Genomic DNA, 16,299 nt, shown 5'->3' with positions numbered 1-16,299 from the left:
ATGGACATGATCAGTGACTGATTTGTAATCCTGTGTGTTCCAGGACCAGCCATCCTGGAGGACGTTCTGATCGAGGTGTTCAGGACATTACACACACAGTGCCGAGCAGAGCTGGACCTGCAGAACCACAACCCATTCAGCAAGGATCATGCTCATCTCAGCAGGTTGGCCAGCGTGTGCGTGTGCGTGTGTATGTGTGTGTGTGTGTGTGTGTGTGTGTGTGTGTGTGTGTGTGTGTGTGTGTGTGTGTGTGCGCGCGTGTAACACTAAACACATGAAAAAAGCCAAAGCTTTAATAACCATTGTAAGCTAAGGGTCGTATTGATTGTTTCCCTCAGCAAACTGCGAGAGAACAAGAAAACTGCGGAGCTTATCAAAACGGCCAATCTCCTGTTCAACTCTTTTGAGCCGTACTACATGTGGGACTACATCGCTCGCTGGTTCGAGGACTGCTGCAGGTCTGTGTGTATGTGCTGCTCCATGTGTGTATGCTGACATGGTAAGATAGCGAGATAGAGCCGGAGTCGTGTTCATTAGGCCACACCGTAGCAAAATGTTTCGCAACAGAAAATAAAGTTCAGCATTTCTTATTGGACAAGTTTTACTCAGTTTTTTGCGGGAGGAACACCATCCTGTTTTGTGTTTGTATATGGGTCACTCTGTCCATCTTGCAGGAAGGCAAAGAATGGACCAGGGAATGCTGGGAGCACAGAGTCCTTAGGGCTCTCATTGGTGGAGTTCTGTCAGCTGGTGGACTTCCTACTGGACATTGTGTCCTTGGTGAGACACACACACACCCTTCTCTCCCCACCTTCCTTTCTCACTCATACTATAGTCTCTCTATACAGAACAACAGCCATTGAAATATCAGCACTCATACAATAGAATATTTACTAATTATAAGTCGCAGTTTCTGAATGTGAGTGCTCATGGCAATCCCTTATGGTGTGTGCTGTCTTTCTATCTGTGTGTGTGCAATGCATTAACAGGTTCTAGAACTGCCTGTATTTAGTGTCATTGCATCTTCTAGTAGAGAGAATGCTTGTCTTCATTTCCAATCTGAATAGGTTGGAAAGCCCCTGACACCTTTATTACTGTCTGTGTGAGTGCACAGCGTGTGTGTGAGTGATTGCGTGCGACCATGCGCAGGTGTTTGCGTGCTTGAGTGTGTGTGTGAGCGTGCAGATGTTTCTCTGCATGATTATGTTCTGCATACAAAGTGTCCTCTGGCCTATGCTCTGCCTTCTCCTGTCTGTTCAATCTATCTGCTCTCTTTCCTTGAAGCCTACTAGAAGCATGAGGGTAATCTGCCAGGTAAAGTACTGCTCTCTCCTGCTTCTTCACCCTTCATCCTGCCTGACTGCTTTACTGTGCTTGGATAACATTTTAGCAACATTCATAAAGCCAATTTTTAATTGTGGTTTTTTTTCTGGCTTTGAATATGGTTATTGTTCTTCAGAGTGAGTGAAATTTTCCTGTAATGTTGGGAATATGGTGGAATTTCTACCTAGTCCAATAGAATTTGGATTTTTTTTGTCAGAATATACTTTATATATATTCATAGTTTGGTAGGGGATGTTGTGAAAATAAAATTTCAGCCTGGTGTGTCATTATCCTGCATGCACAGAATAATATGCTTCCATTGCTCACATTTAAAGAAGTAGCCTTTGGCTTTTTGAAAATTTCACGTTTGTTTATTCTTCATTTGCCCATTGTTCTGTTTTCTTTTAGCATTATTTTTTAATGTCATTTGTAAAGAAAATGTCCATTACAACATTCAAGGAAAAGGTACAATGTAAGATGACAATGATTTGAGGATGCCTGCTCATGATGAAATATTTTAGTGGGGGTTGTATTTTTCAAATGGTCTAACCTCTTAAACTTTGACGGCCTCTGATGGCTTTTTCTAAACAACGCATAATATTGTGTACTACCCTCATAAAATACAATGCTTTCCGAAAGTATTCACACCCCTTGACTTTTTCAAAATGTTTATTTTTTTTACAAAGTGGGATTAAAATGGATTTAGTTGTAATTTTAAGTGAACGACCTACACAAAATACTCATGTCAAAGTGGAATAATATTTTTAATGGAAAATAAAACATTAATATATCTTGATTAGATAAGTATTCAACCCCCTTAGTCAATACATGTTAGAATCACATTTGGCAGCGACTATAGCTGTGTGTCTTTCTGGGTAAGCTTTGCACATCTGTATTGTACAATATTTGCACCTTATTCTTAAAAAAATTCTTCAAGCTCTGTCAACTTGGTTGTTGATCATTGCAAGACAGCCATTTTCAAGTCTTGCCATAGATTTTCAAGCCAATTTAAGTCAATTGTAACTCGGCCACTCAGGAACATTCAATGTCGTCTTGGTAATCAACTCCAGTGTAGATATGGCCTTGTGTTTTAACTTATTGTCTTGCTGAAAGGTGAATTTGTCTTCCAGTGTCTGTTGAAAAGCAGACTGAACCAGGTTTTTCTCAAGGATTTTCCCTGTGCCTAACTTTATTCTGTTTATTTTTATCCCCCAAGAAACTCACTAGTCCATAACATGATGCATTTTGTTGGATTTGCCCCTACATAACACTTTGTATTCAGGAAAAAAAGTTAATTTCTTTGCCACATTTCTTGCACTATTAGTAGTGCCTTATTGAAAACAGGATGCATGCTTCGGAATAGTTATGTTTTTACAAGCTTTAGTATTTTGGATTTATGTTAGTGTTGTTGAGCCACACTCAGTTATCTCCTATCACAGCCATTAAACTCTGTAACTGTTGTAAGATCACCATTGGCCTCATGGTAATATCCCTGAGGGTTTTTCTTCCCCTCTGGCAACTGATTTGGGAAGAGCACCTGTGTCTTTGTAGTGACTGCGTATATTGATACACCATCCAAAGTGTAAAATTAATAACTGACGCCATTCTCAAAGGGATATTCAATGTCAGCTTTTTTTTTAACTTACCATCTACCAATAGGTGCCTTTCTTTGCGAACCACAGGAAAACCTCCCTGGTCTTCATGGTTGAATCTGCTTGAAATTCACTGCTAGACTGAGGGACCTTGCAGATAATTGTATGTGTAGGGTACAGAGATGGGGTAATCATTTAAAAATAATATTAAACACAATTATTGCACACAGTGAGTCCATTCAACTTATGTGATTTGTTAAGCAGATTTTTGCTCCTACATTTATTTAAGCTTGCCATAACAAAAGGGTTGAATACTTATTGACTCAAGACAATTTCTGGTTCAGTCAGCTTTTAGAACTGTAAACATTTCTTAAAACAGACTGAACCAAGCTTTCCTCTGAGATTTTGCCTGTGCTTAGCTATATTCCATTTATTTTTATTAACAAAAAAAAACTCCCTAGTCCTAGCCAGTGACACAATCTCAATTCAGGCTGTAACAAAACACAATGTGGAAAAAGGGGTGTGAATACTTTCTGAAGGCACTGTACATTTTAAGTTTCAAAACTGTAAGTCCTATAAGCACATGCTTAGTACTGTTAGAAAGGTAAGAACTGTTGGATTCTGATAAAGAAAAACAGTGTGACTACTACAGAGCCCGAGATGCAGCAGGCAAAAAAAAAACACATTGATTTTAGTTAATGTTTTTCTTTGGGGGGGTGGGGGGGCAACGTGCCATGCCTTCATTTTTTGTCTTGCTGGAATTATATACAGTGCTTTCAGAAAGTATTTATACCCCTTGACTTATTCCACATTTTGCTGTTAAAGATCTTTTTCTCTCACCCATTTACACACAATACCCCATAATGACAAAGTGGAAACGTGTTTTATAGAATGTTTTGCAAATCTATTGAAAATGAAATACAGAAATATATCTCATTGACGTAAGTATTCAGACACATTTTAGTTTATTGCATTCAGTTATACAACTGACAGGGTATCCCCCTTTCCCTCCAAATTGTTGGATGCGGTACTGGGTCCAAAACAACCACAGATTATTCTGGAAATGCTAACAAAGCCAGGGTAATGGTATACAGTTTCTCTAATGTGTGGACTTATTTTAAAGAATCGAGAGGTTAAACACAGCGTTGTACTGATAACTTATAATAATAAATAACTATATAGATTTGGAATTGGATTTTAATTACATCAAGCACCAACAAGAGCTTTCTCAGATATGCTTGATGCTGCCTTTTTATGTTATTACGTTTATTTGACAGGGACTATTTACAATTAAAACACAAATCAGGTAATGTGATGCATTGTACCAGATTAATCTAGGCATCTAATTTCCATCTCCAGTCACCAGGCGAGTGGCGACCCTATTCTCCAGAGCCCTCTCACCCTCCTCTTCCTCCTCCCTTCAGGAGACCTACATAGAGATCCAGACGGAGCACCTTCCCCAGCTTCTGCTGCGCATGGTTTCTGCCCTGACCTCTCACCTCCCGGCCCTGGGCCTTGGGGAGCTCACCCACTGCCTGCGCCTCTGCTCCAAGATCCTTAGCAAGGTGCAGCCCCCTCTGGTGTCCCCCCTGTCCCTGCCCACGGGCCACCTCGCCTCCACAGTCTCTGCTAAGGAGGAGAAACGGGTAAGAAGTACTGAGATGGTGCCCCAGTCTGGGACACCTATACGAGTTAGATTAACCTTGGTTGTTATAGCCAGAGCATATTCTATAGCTTTTGTTGTTTATGTGTGTTTTTTTTTAACCATTGTATGCATATGTAAAATGGATGCTTAGATGTATTTAAAAAATATATATATTTCACCTTTAACTAGGCAAATCAGTTAGGAACAAATTCTTATTTTCAATGACGGCCTAGAAACAGTGGGTTAACTGCCTTGTTCAGGGGCAGGAAGACAGATTTTTACCTTGTCAGCTCGGGGATTTGATCTTGCAACCTTTCGGTTACTAGGCCAATGCGCTAACCACTAGGCTACCTGCCGCCGCAATGTATGATGAATCAGTATTTCTTGCAGACATTTCCCAGGTAATAAGGATAATCTATAGGCTACCTTTTCATGACAAAAGCAACTGGACTTTGTCTATCCTGACTTGCGCTTTTAACCCAGTTACATTTGATCCCGTAAAGCATTGGTGATGATGAATGAGTTTCAGTCATGACCTCTGCCAAGTCTGAAAGCATCCTGTTGTCTTCCTAGTTCTTCCCTGCCTTTACAGTTTTCTTTAGCATATTGTCTCTGAGCATTTGGTTGATCATAAAATAACATGGTTCCTTTTATCTCTGAACAGTATGAAATCCATGCAAAGGTTAAATCGTTTTTGCCTTTTGTCACTGTCAAGTGGATGTTCAAAGGCAAACATTCAACCCCCTAACACGCCCACGTTCATTGATTCTCACTTTGAAAATTAAAACTTTGTAAATTTTTCAGTTCCTAGCTGATGACTGACTACCTTTGATAGTAGACAAATGTCACTTCTTTCACTTCCTGCCAAATAAAATCATCAGAGCAGGGCTCCTCTGTTGTTGACCTATCAGAGACAACAGCCATTTGGCCTGCTTCCCTCGCCCTCAAAAACATAAACAACTATCCAAGGCCCTCGTGGTGTCCCCTGGTCCCAGAGCTGGCCCCCACCCCTCTACCCCCTTAATTTGGCTGGGTGGTCCCCACTCCAGGACTGGCGGGGAGCTGGAGAACTGTCCCTCCCCCTTTCCCCAGACAGAGGCGTTAGAAGCTGGGATCAGTCAACTCAAAAAAATCAAATCAAATTTATTTGTCACATACACATGGTTAGCAGGTGTTAATGCAAGTGTAGTGAAATGCTTGTGCTTCTAGTTCCGACCATGCAGTAATATCTAACAAGTAATATAACCTAACAATTTCACAACAACTACCTTATACACACAAGTGTAAAGGAATGAATACGAATGTGTACATAAAAATATATAAATGAGTGATGGCCGAACGGCATAGGCAAGATGCAGTGGATGGTATAGAGTACAGTATATACATATGAGATGAGTAATGTAGGGTAAGTAAACATGTAATATAAAGTGGCTAGTGATAAATTGATTACATCAATTTTTCCATTATTAAAGTGGCTGTTGTTGAGTCAGTGTGTTGGCAGCAGCCACTCAATGTTAGTGATGGCTGTTTAACAGTCTGATGGCCTTGAGATAGAAGCTGTTTTTCAGTCTCTCGGTCCCCGCTTTGATGCACCTGTACTGACCTCGCCTTCTGGATGGTAGCGGGGTGAACAGGCAGTGGCTCGGGTGGTTGTTGTCCTTGATGATCTTTTTGGCCTTCCTGTGACATCGGGTGGTGTAGATGTCCCAACTGTCTTTGCCCCCCTGTCTGTTACCTGGCGGTCTGGTAGAGTGTTTCAGTGCTCAGTAAGGCTTGACTAAAAGTTGACAGACTCCTAGGCTAGAGGTAGAGGCCAGGGAGGGGGCACATAGAGACACACACATGTGGTAACTAACAAACAGCTGAGCCCCTCTTTCTCTCTGAGGAGGATCAGACTACCCTATGGTTTCCCCTTGGGTCTGTCTGCTCCATTGGAGTGGAAGGCTTCCTTCCCTCCCTTCAGCTCTATCCATCCTCCCCCCTCTCCCTTCTCTCCAGCTACCCTCCTGGGGACATTTACAGGACGTAGTTTGCCATCTGAGTCCTGCCGCCAGAATGTGTAGCCTCAGCCTGCTGCATTGCATGCTGGGATAGCCCTGGGGCTGTTTTGTGGCATGGCAATGTGGGGGTGGGGCTGTCTGTCGATCTGTCCTAAGCTGGCTGGCATGATGCAGGGAGGGAGCTGTATGTAGGGTGTAGTAGAGTCCATTCAGTTTGGGGCAACAGCTGTCCACTTCCCTGTCTGTGCTGTGGGTGCCCAAGGTGTGAGGGGGGGAGCCTGTCAGGGAGTGTCTGTGCTTAGAAATCCTCTCCCTCCTTGTCTCCTGAGAGACCTGCGCTCTTCTCTTGACCTGATGCACTTTGGTCCTCACTGATAATCCTAAAACAGTCCCCGTTAGAATTATTAAGAACCCTGCCCTTGTTACACGGTCAATTTGTTCACTGGAGGGTCCAGTTTTTGGTTTCCAGCTTGTTTAACATGGATGCCTTTTGTTTCCACTCCTGATATGTATTGTTGCTGTCTGTGTTTGACCTCTTCTCCTTTCTCCTCTCTTCTTCCTGTTCTCCTAAGCCCCTGCCCTCTACTCTGGAGCTCCCCAGCGGCGAGGTGTTTGAGAACCCCAACAGCAGTCGATCCTCTGAGAGTGGCTTCACAGACTTTGTCCAGTACCAGGCCTCTGAGGAACCAGCACTACCCACTCAGCCTTCCCTCAAGACGGGCTGCAGCGGCTCCCTCCCAGCCTCCCAGAACAAGCCGCAAGACAAGCCCGTCATGCAGTGCTGTCTGGAGCATTTCCAGCACTTCCTCTCCCGCCTGGTCACCCTTTACATCACCCCGGGGATGGTAGAAGGAGCTGGGGGTGAGAGGAGCGAAGTGGTACGAGCGGAACCAGAGGGTGGCGCCCAGCAGAACGGGCGTGATGTGGTTGAGGTGCCGGGGCAAAGGGAGTGTCTGGCGGCCTTTACTGCCGCCTGCCAGCTCTTCCTGGAGTGCTCCAGCTTCCCCGTCTACATCGCCGAGGGCAACCTCAAGTCCACGCCCCTGCCTAAGGAGCAGACTGGTAAGACAGACTGACTGACCACGTTTGAGATACAGTACAGGCTCTGTGCAGATGAACAGATCTTCACTATGGCTGGAGAAGCGTTTAACTACATTTCAGTTTGATATGATAATCCTATGCCCTTCTCCATCTGTCAAACATATGGTCTCTCCCCTTTGTGTTAGATGAGCACATCTGGACTACATCTATTTACTGTTGTATGTCTTCTCCCCTTCTCTCAATACAGTATCGTTTCTATTCTCTCCTGCAGACAGCGAGCAGATGTGTCCTGCCGTGTGGTTGCAGACCCTGATGGACGCCTGCTGCCTGGCCAGTGACTTCAGCGTCCAGGGCGTGGCCATCTCCCTGGTCATGGACCTGGTGGGCCTCACCCAGTCCGTCGCCATGGTCACCGCTGAGGGCAGCATCGCCGGTGGCAACCCAGACTCCACCCAGCCCATGAGCCCTAGCCAGGGCCGTGTTGCTGTGGTGATCAGGCCACCACTCACACAGGGAATCCTGAAGTACATCGCAGAAAAGACAGACTTCTTCAAGGTAAGTGACAGGGAAGAGATGTGTGGCTTATTTGAATCTGATATTGTTGAGATGTTTAGAAGTACCAGTCAAAGGTTTGGACACACCTACTCATTCAAGGGTTTTTCTTTATTTTTTAAATATTTTCTACATTGTAGAATAATAGTGAAGACATCACAACTATGAAATAACACACATGGAATCATGTAGTAACCAAAAAAAGTGTTAAACAAATCAAAATATATTTAATATTTTAGGTTCTTCAATGTAGCCACCCTTTGCCTTGATGCCAGTTTTGCACACTCTTGGTATTCTCTCAACCAGCTTCACCTGGAATGCTTTTCCAGTCTTGAAGGAGTTCCCACATATGCTGAGTACTTGTTGGCGGCTTTTCCTTCACTCTGCGGTCCAACTCATCCCAAACCATCTCAATTGGGTTGAGGTCGGGTGATTGTGGAGGCCAGATCATCTGATGCAGCACTCCATCACTCTCCTTCTTGGTCAAATAGCCCTTACACAGCCTGTAGGTGTGTTGGGTCATTGTCCTGTTGAAAAACAAATGATAGTCCCACTAAGCGCAAACCAGATGGCGTATCGCTGCAGAATTCTGTGGTAACCATGCTGGTTAAGTGTGCCTTTAAATTCTAAATAAATCACTGACAGTCACCAACAAAGCACCATCACACCTTCTCTTCCATGCGTCAAGGTGGAAACTATACATGGAGAGATCATCTGTTCACCTACTCTGCATCTCACAGACACGGCGGTTTGAACCAAAAATCTCAAATTTGGCCTCATCAGAACAATGGACAGATTTTCTCCGGTCTAATGTCCATTGCTCGTGTTTCTTGGCCCAAGCAAGTCTCTTCTTCTTATTGGTGTCGTTTAGTAGTGGTTTTTTTGCAGCAATTTGACCATGAAGGCCTGATTTCACGCGGTCTCCTCTGAACAGTTGTTGTTGGGATGTGTCTGCTACTTGAACTCTGTGAAGCATTTATTTGGGCTGCAACTTCTTAGGCTGGTAACTCTAATGAACTTATCCTCTGCAGCAGAGGTAACTATTTGGTAAAATACCCATGCAAAAATGTGGGTCTTCCTTTCCTGTGTAGGTCCTCATGAGAGCCAGTTTCATCACAGCGCTTGATGGTTTTTGTAACTGCACTTGAAGAAACATTCAAAGTTCTTAATTTTCTGTTATAACTGACCTTCGTGTCTTAAAGTAATGATGGATTGTCATTTCTCTTTGCTTATTTGAGCTGTTCTTGCCGTAATATGGACTTGGTATTTTACCAAATAGGGCTATCTTCTGTATACCACCCCTACCTTGTCACAACACAACTGATTGGCTGAAACGCATTAAGAAGGAAAGAAATTCCACAAATGAACTTTTTAACAAGACTAACTTGTTAATTGAAATGCATTCCAGGTGTCTACTTCATGAAGCTGGTTAAAATAATGCCAAGAGTGTGCAAAGCTCTCATCAATGGAAAGGGTGGCTACTTTGAATAATCTCAAATATAGAATAACATATATTTTTTGTTGTTGGTTACTACATGATTCCATATGTGTTATTTCATAGTTTTGATGTCTTCACTATTATTTTACAATGTAGAAAATAGTACAAATAAAGAAAAACCCTTGAATGAGTAGGTGTGTCCTAACTGTTGGCTGGTACTGTATGTTGATAAATCTGTTTTTCAGCATGATAAATGGTAGTAAACCTATGCTAATAAATCATGCATCTTCGAAGCTTTAGATATCTCTAACACGCTCTCTCTCTCCCCCTCACCTCTCCAGAGTGTGGCCCTTATCCTGTGGGGACAGTTAGGGGAGGGGACCCCTCAGCACCACCAGCGCAGTGTGGAGCTCTTCTACCAGCTCCACAACCTGGTGCCCTCCTCCAGCATCTGTGAGGATGTCATCAGCCAGCAGCTCATGCACAGAGACAAGGTTGGTCAGCTCAGTACATATGAAGTCAGACACATAGGAACACACACAGCTTCACAGTATGCTTGTAAGAATTCTGTATGCCTGAAGGAATACGCTCCAACACACACGCATCCACACACGATTTCTGTGTTTTTTTTGTGTGTTTTTTTCAGGTAATCCGTCTTGAGGCCCATGTGAAGTTCTCTGTGCTTTGGCATCTGACCAGAGACTTGAACATCGCCAAGTCTTCCCCTTTCAACCGCACCTTTGACAGGTAGGCCTTCCCTCTCTACTGACACCCCACTCAAAAGTTTGGTTTTATCCCTTGTTTTATCAAGGGTGGACAGAACAGCTGCTAATATATTAATGTAATACATATCTCGTACTCTTTTTCTGTCGGCATCTCACGCACGCACGCACACATACCGTTTGGACGCTACAGACTTTTTTTGTGAGAAGACCAATTTTCGGGATGTCTCATGGTCCGACAAAGACCGCTGTAGCTCGGCCACCTTCCTCGGCAGATTGAGATGCAGCCCATGCCAAAGAAACATGTCTCTTGCGTAAACTGACCAATTTTGATAGGGATTTTGTTTAAAGATGTTACTTAGATTGACGCTCGGTGGATTATTAATATACACATCACAATAAATCCATTAAGAAACATGATATGTTTTAAATGTATTTCAGAAGAACTGGATAGCATAGATCTGGCTATGCGCCATGCCAATGGCAGCTTAAGCTGTAGACTAGTTCATTGAGCAGACAAGATATGCTTATAATTCCCATACCGTTATTTTATAATATATCATTTTAGAGTTATATGAATATAATTGATCTTAGTTGAATAAAATAGAAAGGATATTTTCCCCAAACGATTATTGAGTGAGTGCGTACATGAAGGTCCTATACGCTTCATTTAGAGCTATTTGACAATTTTTACTTGAATGATTTTTTTTTCAATTTAGAATGTCCATTATCAGCGATGCAGGCGTAGAGGGAAAAAAGACAAGTAATCCATATGCACTCTAATAGAGAATGGAGCATGCGCTTTCCCGTGCTTCCTTTTTCAATCATGCTGGGTAGGCTACAGCGGGATTGCGTATAGAAATATATGGGCTAATAAGAACTTACTTCACGCCACGCATCAACCAGCTCAAACTATGTATGTCAGACTCCAACCCTGTCCCTGCAAGCTACCCAGTGCTTAATTTGGGAACGGACAGTAGCCCACTTAAGCCACAACATCGAAAACCAAGTGAAATCTATTCGGAAACATCGATGGTAAACCCCCACCCCCCTTTGCCCTCAGAACAGCCTCAATTCATCGGGGTATGGACTCTACAAGGTGTTGAAAGTGTTCCACAGGATGCTGGTCCATGTTGACTCCAGTTGTGTCAAGTTTGCTGAATGTCCTTTGGGTGGTGGACCAATCTCGATCCATACGGGAAGCTGTTGAGTGTGAAAACCCCAGCAGTGTTGCAGTTCTTGACACCAACCGATGCGCCTGGCACCTACTACCATACACCGTTCAAAGGCACTTAAATATTTGCTTGCCCATTCACCTTCTGAATGGCACACATACACAATCCATGGCTCTATAATATTGAGGCTTAAAAATCCTTCTTTAACCTGTCGCCTCCCCTTAATCTACACGGATTGAAGTGGATTTAACAAGTGACATCAATAAGGGATTATAGCTTTCACCTGGATTTACTTGGTCAGTCTGTCATGGAAAGAGCAGGTGTCCTTAATGTTTTGTACACTCAGTGTATGTATAAGCTTTAAAATAGGCTTATATAGGTTTAGGCAGAGCTATATGTATGTATTGTAATTATTTTAATTCACGCTTGGATTCATATAGGCTAGGCTTATGCATATGCATAAGCTCTAATATGCATATGAGGGTTCTGCATGTGACGTCTTAATTGCTTTGAATTAATCAGCGAGGTTAACCAATGGAGACTAATGCTGAGTTTCGCAAGCAGGATATTCCCAAACACCCACCCCAAAATAATCAGACTGCCATTGATAAAGATGTAGAACTCCCGCCATCACCAGTTATCCTCATCATTCAGATTCTTATAATTCAGTCTTGAAATGTTTGATGTTATTTTTGGATGCATTTGAATTGATGTCAGACTGATTAGAGACAATCAAGTGCTGAGTACCAGGCCGTTAGCGAGTTGGGTTTCTACCAATGCATCAACTACAGAGCGGAGAATAGGAGGAGATTACTGTGACTCAGCGGTCACTTGGATTTTGACTGTGGTCATGACTCGTGATTGCCGGTGTGGCTTCTGTCTATCTCTCTCCCTCTCCCAGGTCTCTGTTCATCATGCTGGACAGTCTAAGTTACTGGGATGCGTCAGCCAGCGCAGTGGGCCGGGCCTGGCTCAACCAGGTGCTCCAGAGGCACGACATCGCCCGGGTCCTGGAGCCCCTCCTGCTGCTGCTGCTGCACCCCAAGACCCACCGTGTGTCCATCCAGCGCGTCCAGGCCCAGCGCCACTGGGCCCAGGCGTTCCCTAACCACAACCCCCAGGCCGAACAGGACCCCTCAGAACCCATCTACATGAGAGACTCAGGAATCTCTGACAGTGAGTATAGGGGAGACACGGGTTAGAATGGTGGTGGACAGGACAGCCATGGTCGTGAAGAGATACAGGGCACTGCAGGCTTTTGTTCCAGCCCAGCACTAATAGATTCAACACTCATCTCATGATTGTATAATGTTGGGCTGGAAGAAAAGTCTATAGCTCTAAAGGATCAGTGTAGTTTGGTGAACATTGGTTTGGAGTGAATCTAGTTCAAGGTTCATTTCGACTCTGTAATTTATTTTCATAATCAGTATGTCACATATCCTCTTCTCTCAGACTTCAGCCAGATGCCGGGGGACTCTCTGAAGTCAGGGCTCCGAGGGCTGCCGTTGAGCGACATGGAGCCCTTCTGCCTGACAGTCAACCCTCTGAGTGACAGCCTGTCCTTGCTCAGCCTGAGCAGTGAGAACCTGGCGCTGAGCGGTGACTACCGTTCTCCTGACCAGCAGGGGGAACCCCACCTCCATGGCTCTGAGTCCAGCGGCTCCCACTCCTCCTCCATAGACAATGGCAGCTTCGAGGAGCCAGACGGCACCTGCAGCACAGTGAACGGATGTGGATCCGACCAAGTCCCTGTCCTTATCGAGTCAGACAGTACGGTTCCTGATGAGGAAAATTCACTAGAAGAGGTTGTGTTGTCGGTGTTAAATGAGTTGATAGACAGGGTGGTGGTTATGGGAGAGGAGGAGGGGCCACCTGAAACGCCGTCCCCCCCTGAAGCGTGGGCGCAAACAGACTCAGATAGCTCCTCATCAGACACGCAGGCCGGTCTTCGGCTCGATTCGGGCCCCCACGCCCCCTCCCACCGCCTCGAGATGTTAGCGGGAGGCACCCTGGGGTTCTTCCATGTCACCCCACCGGACCAGACAGGGGAGGAGTGGGAGAGGCACCGTGAGGGCATCACTCGCCACAGCTCGTCCCCCTCCATCGTGACCCTACCGGACAGCTCGGGCCCGGCAGCCCCTCACGACCGGAACCGGCGCTTGGACGTCGTGGACCTGCGGGCCCGTAAGCGCTCCCACAGCAGCACCCAGCTCAGCCTCAAGGGTAAGATCATGGAGCGTCTGCAAGACAAGTCCCCCGGTGCCAAGCCCAAGGTGAAGAAGAGCAAGCGGAAGGAGGAGGAGAGGCAGAGGAAGGCCCTGCAGGCCGAGAAGCTCCGGCCGCCCAGTATCTTCTTCGGAGACAGCCTGGATCTGGAGAATTGGTATAGCTGCGGAGAAGGTGAGGTGTCCGAGATCGAGAGTGACACCGGCTCGCCCAGTGGGGGCGAAGGGGTGAGCGGGGGCAATGGTCCCAATGGGAGAGCGGGGTGTAGAGCTTCCGCCTCGCCGCCTCGGTTCAACATCCACCCCCTCTACCAGCACGTGCTGCTCTACCTGCAGCTGTACGACTCATCCCGCACACTGCACGCCCTTTCGGCCATCGCCGCCATGCTGCGGGCAGTGCCATCGGACTTTGTGGACGCCATCTCCACCACCAGCATCAACAACACCTACACGCCCCAGCTGTCACTGCTGCAGAACCTGCTGGCACGCCACCGCGTCTCCGTCATGGGCAAGTCATATTTAATTTTTTATGCATAACAACACGGATAAAGACCGCTAAACACATATGAACTAAAGGGGTAAAATGTATGCCAGAGGTGTAACACATTACGCTGATTCTAAGTTGCGCTGGATAAGAGCTACTAAATGACTAAAATGTCAATTTAAAATGTACACAAAGACCTTAAAAACCATACAATCTAAAGTTTTCTTATTATTAGGATGTAAAATAATGTGATGTTCAATCTCCTCCTCCTCCCAGGTAAGGACTTCTACTGCCCCATCTCCCAGGACAGCCACTCCCACTCGTTCCGCAGCGCCATGTTCCTAGAGATCATCATCTCCCTCTGCCTCTACTTCCTGCGCTCCTACTACTCTGCCCACGTGGGCACGGCCGCCACCGACCTGGCGGGCAACCGGGCCATGCAGCTGACCAGCTTGGAGGTCCTCACCCTTCTCTTCAGCGAGCTGTCCAAGGTGACCGGCGGCTCGGCCAAAGGCTTCGCCAGCTTCATCAGTGACGTGCTGTCCAAGTGTAAGGTCCAGAAGGTGGTGCTCCACTGCCTGCTCTCCTCCATCTTTTCGGCCCAGAAGTGGCACGAGCAGCGGTCGGCCGGTGTCAACGTGGCCTCCCAAGAGGAGGGTCTCTCAGAGGACAGCGTAATCAACCTCTCAGAAGATCAGATGGACGGCTGCAGCGCCGTTCAGTCCCAGTTGCTGAGGCTTCTCCAGAGCCTGGTGGTGCTGGAGCACAGGGTGCTAGTGCCCGCCGAGGAGGGGGGCGACGGGGGGCCCGTGGTCGTCCCGGGCGGTGTAACATTAGGGACAGGTAGCGGGGCAGGGACGGGCTTCGAACTGCTGGGAGGTGAGGTGGAGCACATGAACCCACAGCAGCCAATGACGTCGCTGCAGTACCTTCACGGGCAGCCTATCACGGCGCAGGGTATGTTCCTGTGTGCGGTGATCCGGGCGCTGCACCAGCACCACGCGTGTAAGATGCACCCGCAGTGGATCGGCCTGATCACGGCCACGCTGCCCTACATGGGCAAGGTACTGCGCAGGGTGGTGGCCTCGGTCACGCTGCAGCTCTGTAGGAACCTGGATAACCTCATTCAACAGTACCGCTATGAGACCGCTATCACAGACACCAGGTAACTGCTATAGTATAGTTTCTTATAAGGCCATATGGGATAGGCATTTGAAATGGTACTGAGACATCCATATCCACCCACCCATCCATCAGTACTGGTTAGCCATTGTAAAACCACACCAACTGCTTCCTTTGTCGTCCACAGGACGATGGGATAGTGGCTATATTGGAAGGTTTTTACATGCACTGTTAATGTGTGTGTTTTAGGCCTACCTACTTAAGTTGATTGTACTGATTCTAAGTCACTCTGAATAAAAGTGTCTGCTAAATAACTTAAATGTAAAAGTGTAGAAATTGGTGTTCCAGGATCTGGTGTGAAGGCAACTGCAAGCAGATTGTCAGTAACCAGGTTTCCATCCAACCATTTCATGAATTACCTCATGCAAAAAAAATGTCACGACCGGGCTAATGGAAACAGGAAATGTTGGGGAACAATTTGTTGATTCGACATGGTGTCAGTAAAATTTGGCTAATTATGCGAGAAATGCAAGTGGAAACGCTTTTATTTATCGATTTTTTTTAAATTTTATTTAACTAGGCAGGTCAGTTAGGAACAGATTCTTATTTTTAATGACAGCCTAGGAACAGTGCATTATTAACTGCCTTGTTCAAGGGCAGAGCGACAGATTTTTACCTTGTCAGCTCGGGGATTCGATCTTGCAACCTTTTGGTTACTATTCCAACGCTCTAACCACTAGGCTACTGCCGCCCCATGTGCAAATATTGATTTAATAACCGAAATAAACTTGGAGTCACGCGATTCTATTTTGTGTGGTCCTCCCACTACGACTCGGGGAAAGCATGCAGTTTATTAGGCGTCAGATTAAATACATGATGAACTTCAAAAGGTTGCGAAAGTGCACGGTGATGAGCTTGATGCGCCTTTACAATAAATATCAATGGTCTTATTCTGGTGACATGATAATCGATGCTTGGCT

General features: G+C 45.6%; 1 protein-coding gene across 9 annotated transcripts in view; it reads left to right on the top strand.

Annotated features, from left to right (window-relative positions):
- The window catches only part of LOC106605043 (protein dopey-1), a 38,561-nt gene that overhangs the window by 8,989 nt on the left and 13,273 nt on the right, over positions 1-16,299 (top strand). For 5 of the 9 annotated variants that reach the window (XM_045718317.1, XM_014200281.2, XM_045718318.1 and 2 more), the window contains 12 exons: positions 44-164; positions 339-458; positions 675-780; positions 1,285-1,314; positions 4,340-4,561; positions 7,133-7,622; positions 7,849-8,156; positions 9,933-10,085; positions 10,238-10,338; positions 12,390-12,664; positions 12,941-14,221; positions 14,474-15,362. In XM_045718317.1, the coding sequence (XP_045574273.1) occupies positions 44-164; positions 339-458; positions 675-780; positions 1,285-1,314; positions 4,340-4,561; positions 7,133-7,622; positions 7,849-8,156; positions 9,933-10,085; positions 10,238-10,338; positions 12,390-12,664; positions 12,941-14,221; positions 14,474-15,362 (4,096 nt within the window). The remainder of the gene's footprint in view (positions 1-43; positions 165-338; positions 459-674; positions 781-1,284; positions 1,315-4,339; positions 4,562-7,132; positions 7,623-7,848; positions 8,157-9,932; positions 10,086-10,237; positions 10,339-12,389; positions 12,665-12,940; positions 14,222-14,473; positions 15,363-16,299) is intronic. The other 4 variants (XM_014200283.2, XM_014200280.2, XM_045718320.1 and 1 more) reach the window with 3 other exon arrangements.

This window comes from Salmo salar, chromosome ssa05 (genome assembly GCF_905237065.1).
Source record: "Salmo salar chromosome ssa05, Ssal_v3.1, whole genome shotgun sequence".
Classification (NCBI taxonomy): Eukaryota; Metazoa; Chordata; class Actinopteri; order Salmoniformes; family Salmonidae; genus Salmo; species Salmo salar.
The sequence above is the reverse complement of the archived record's forward strand: the minus strand, read 5'-3'. Positions and strand labels throughout refer to the sequence as shown.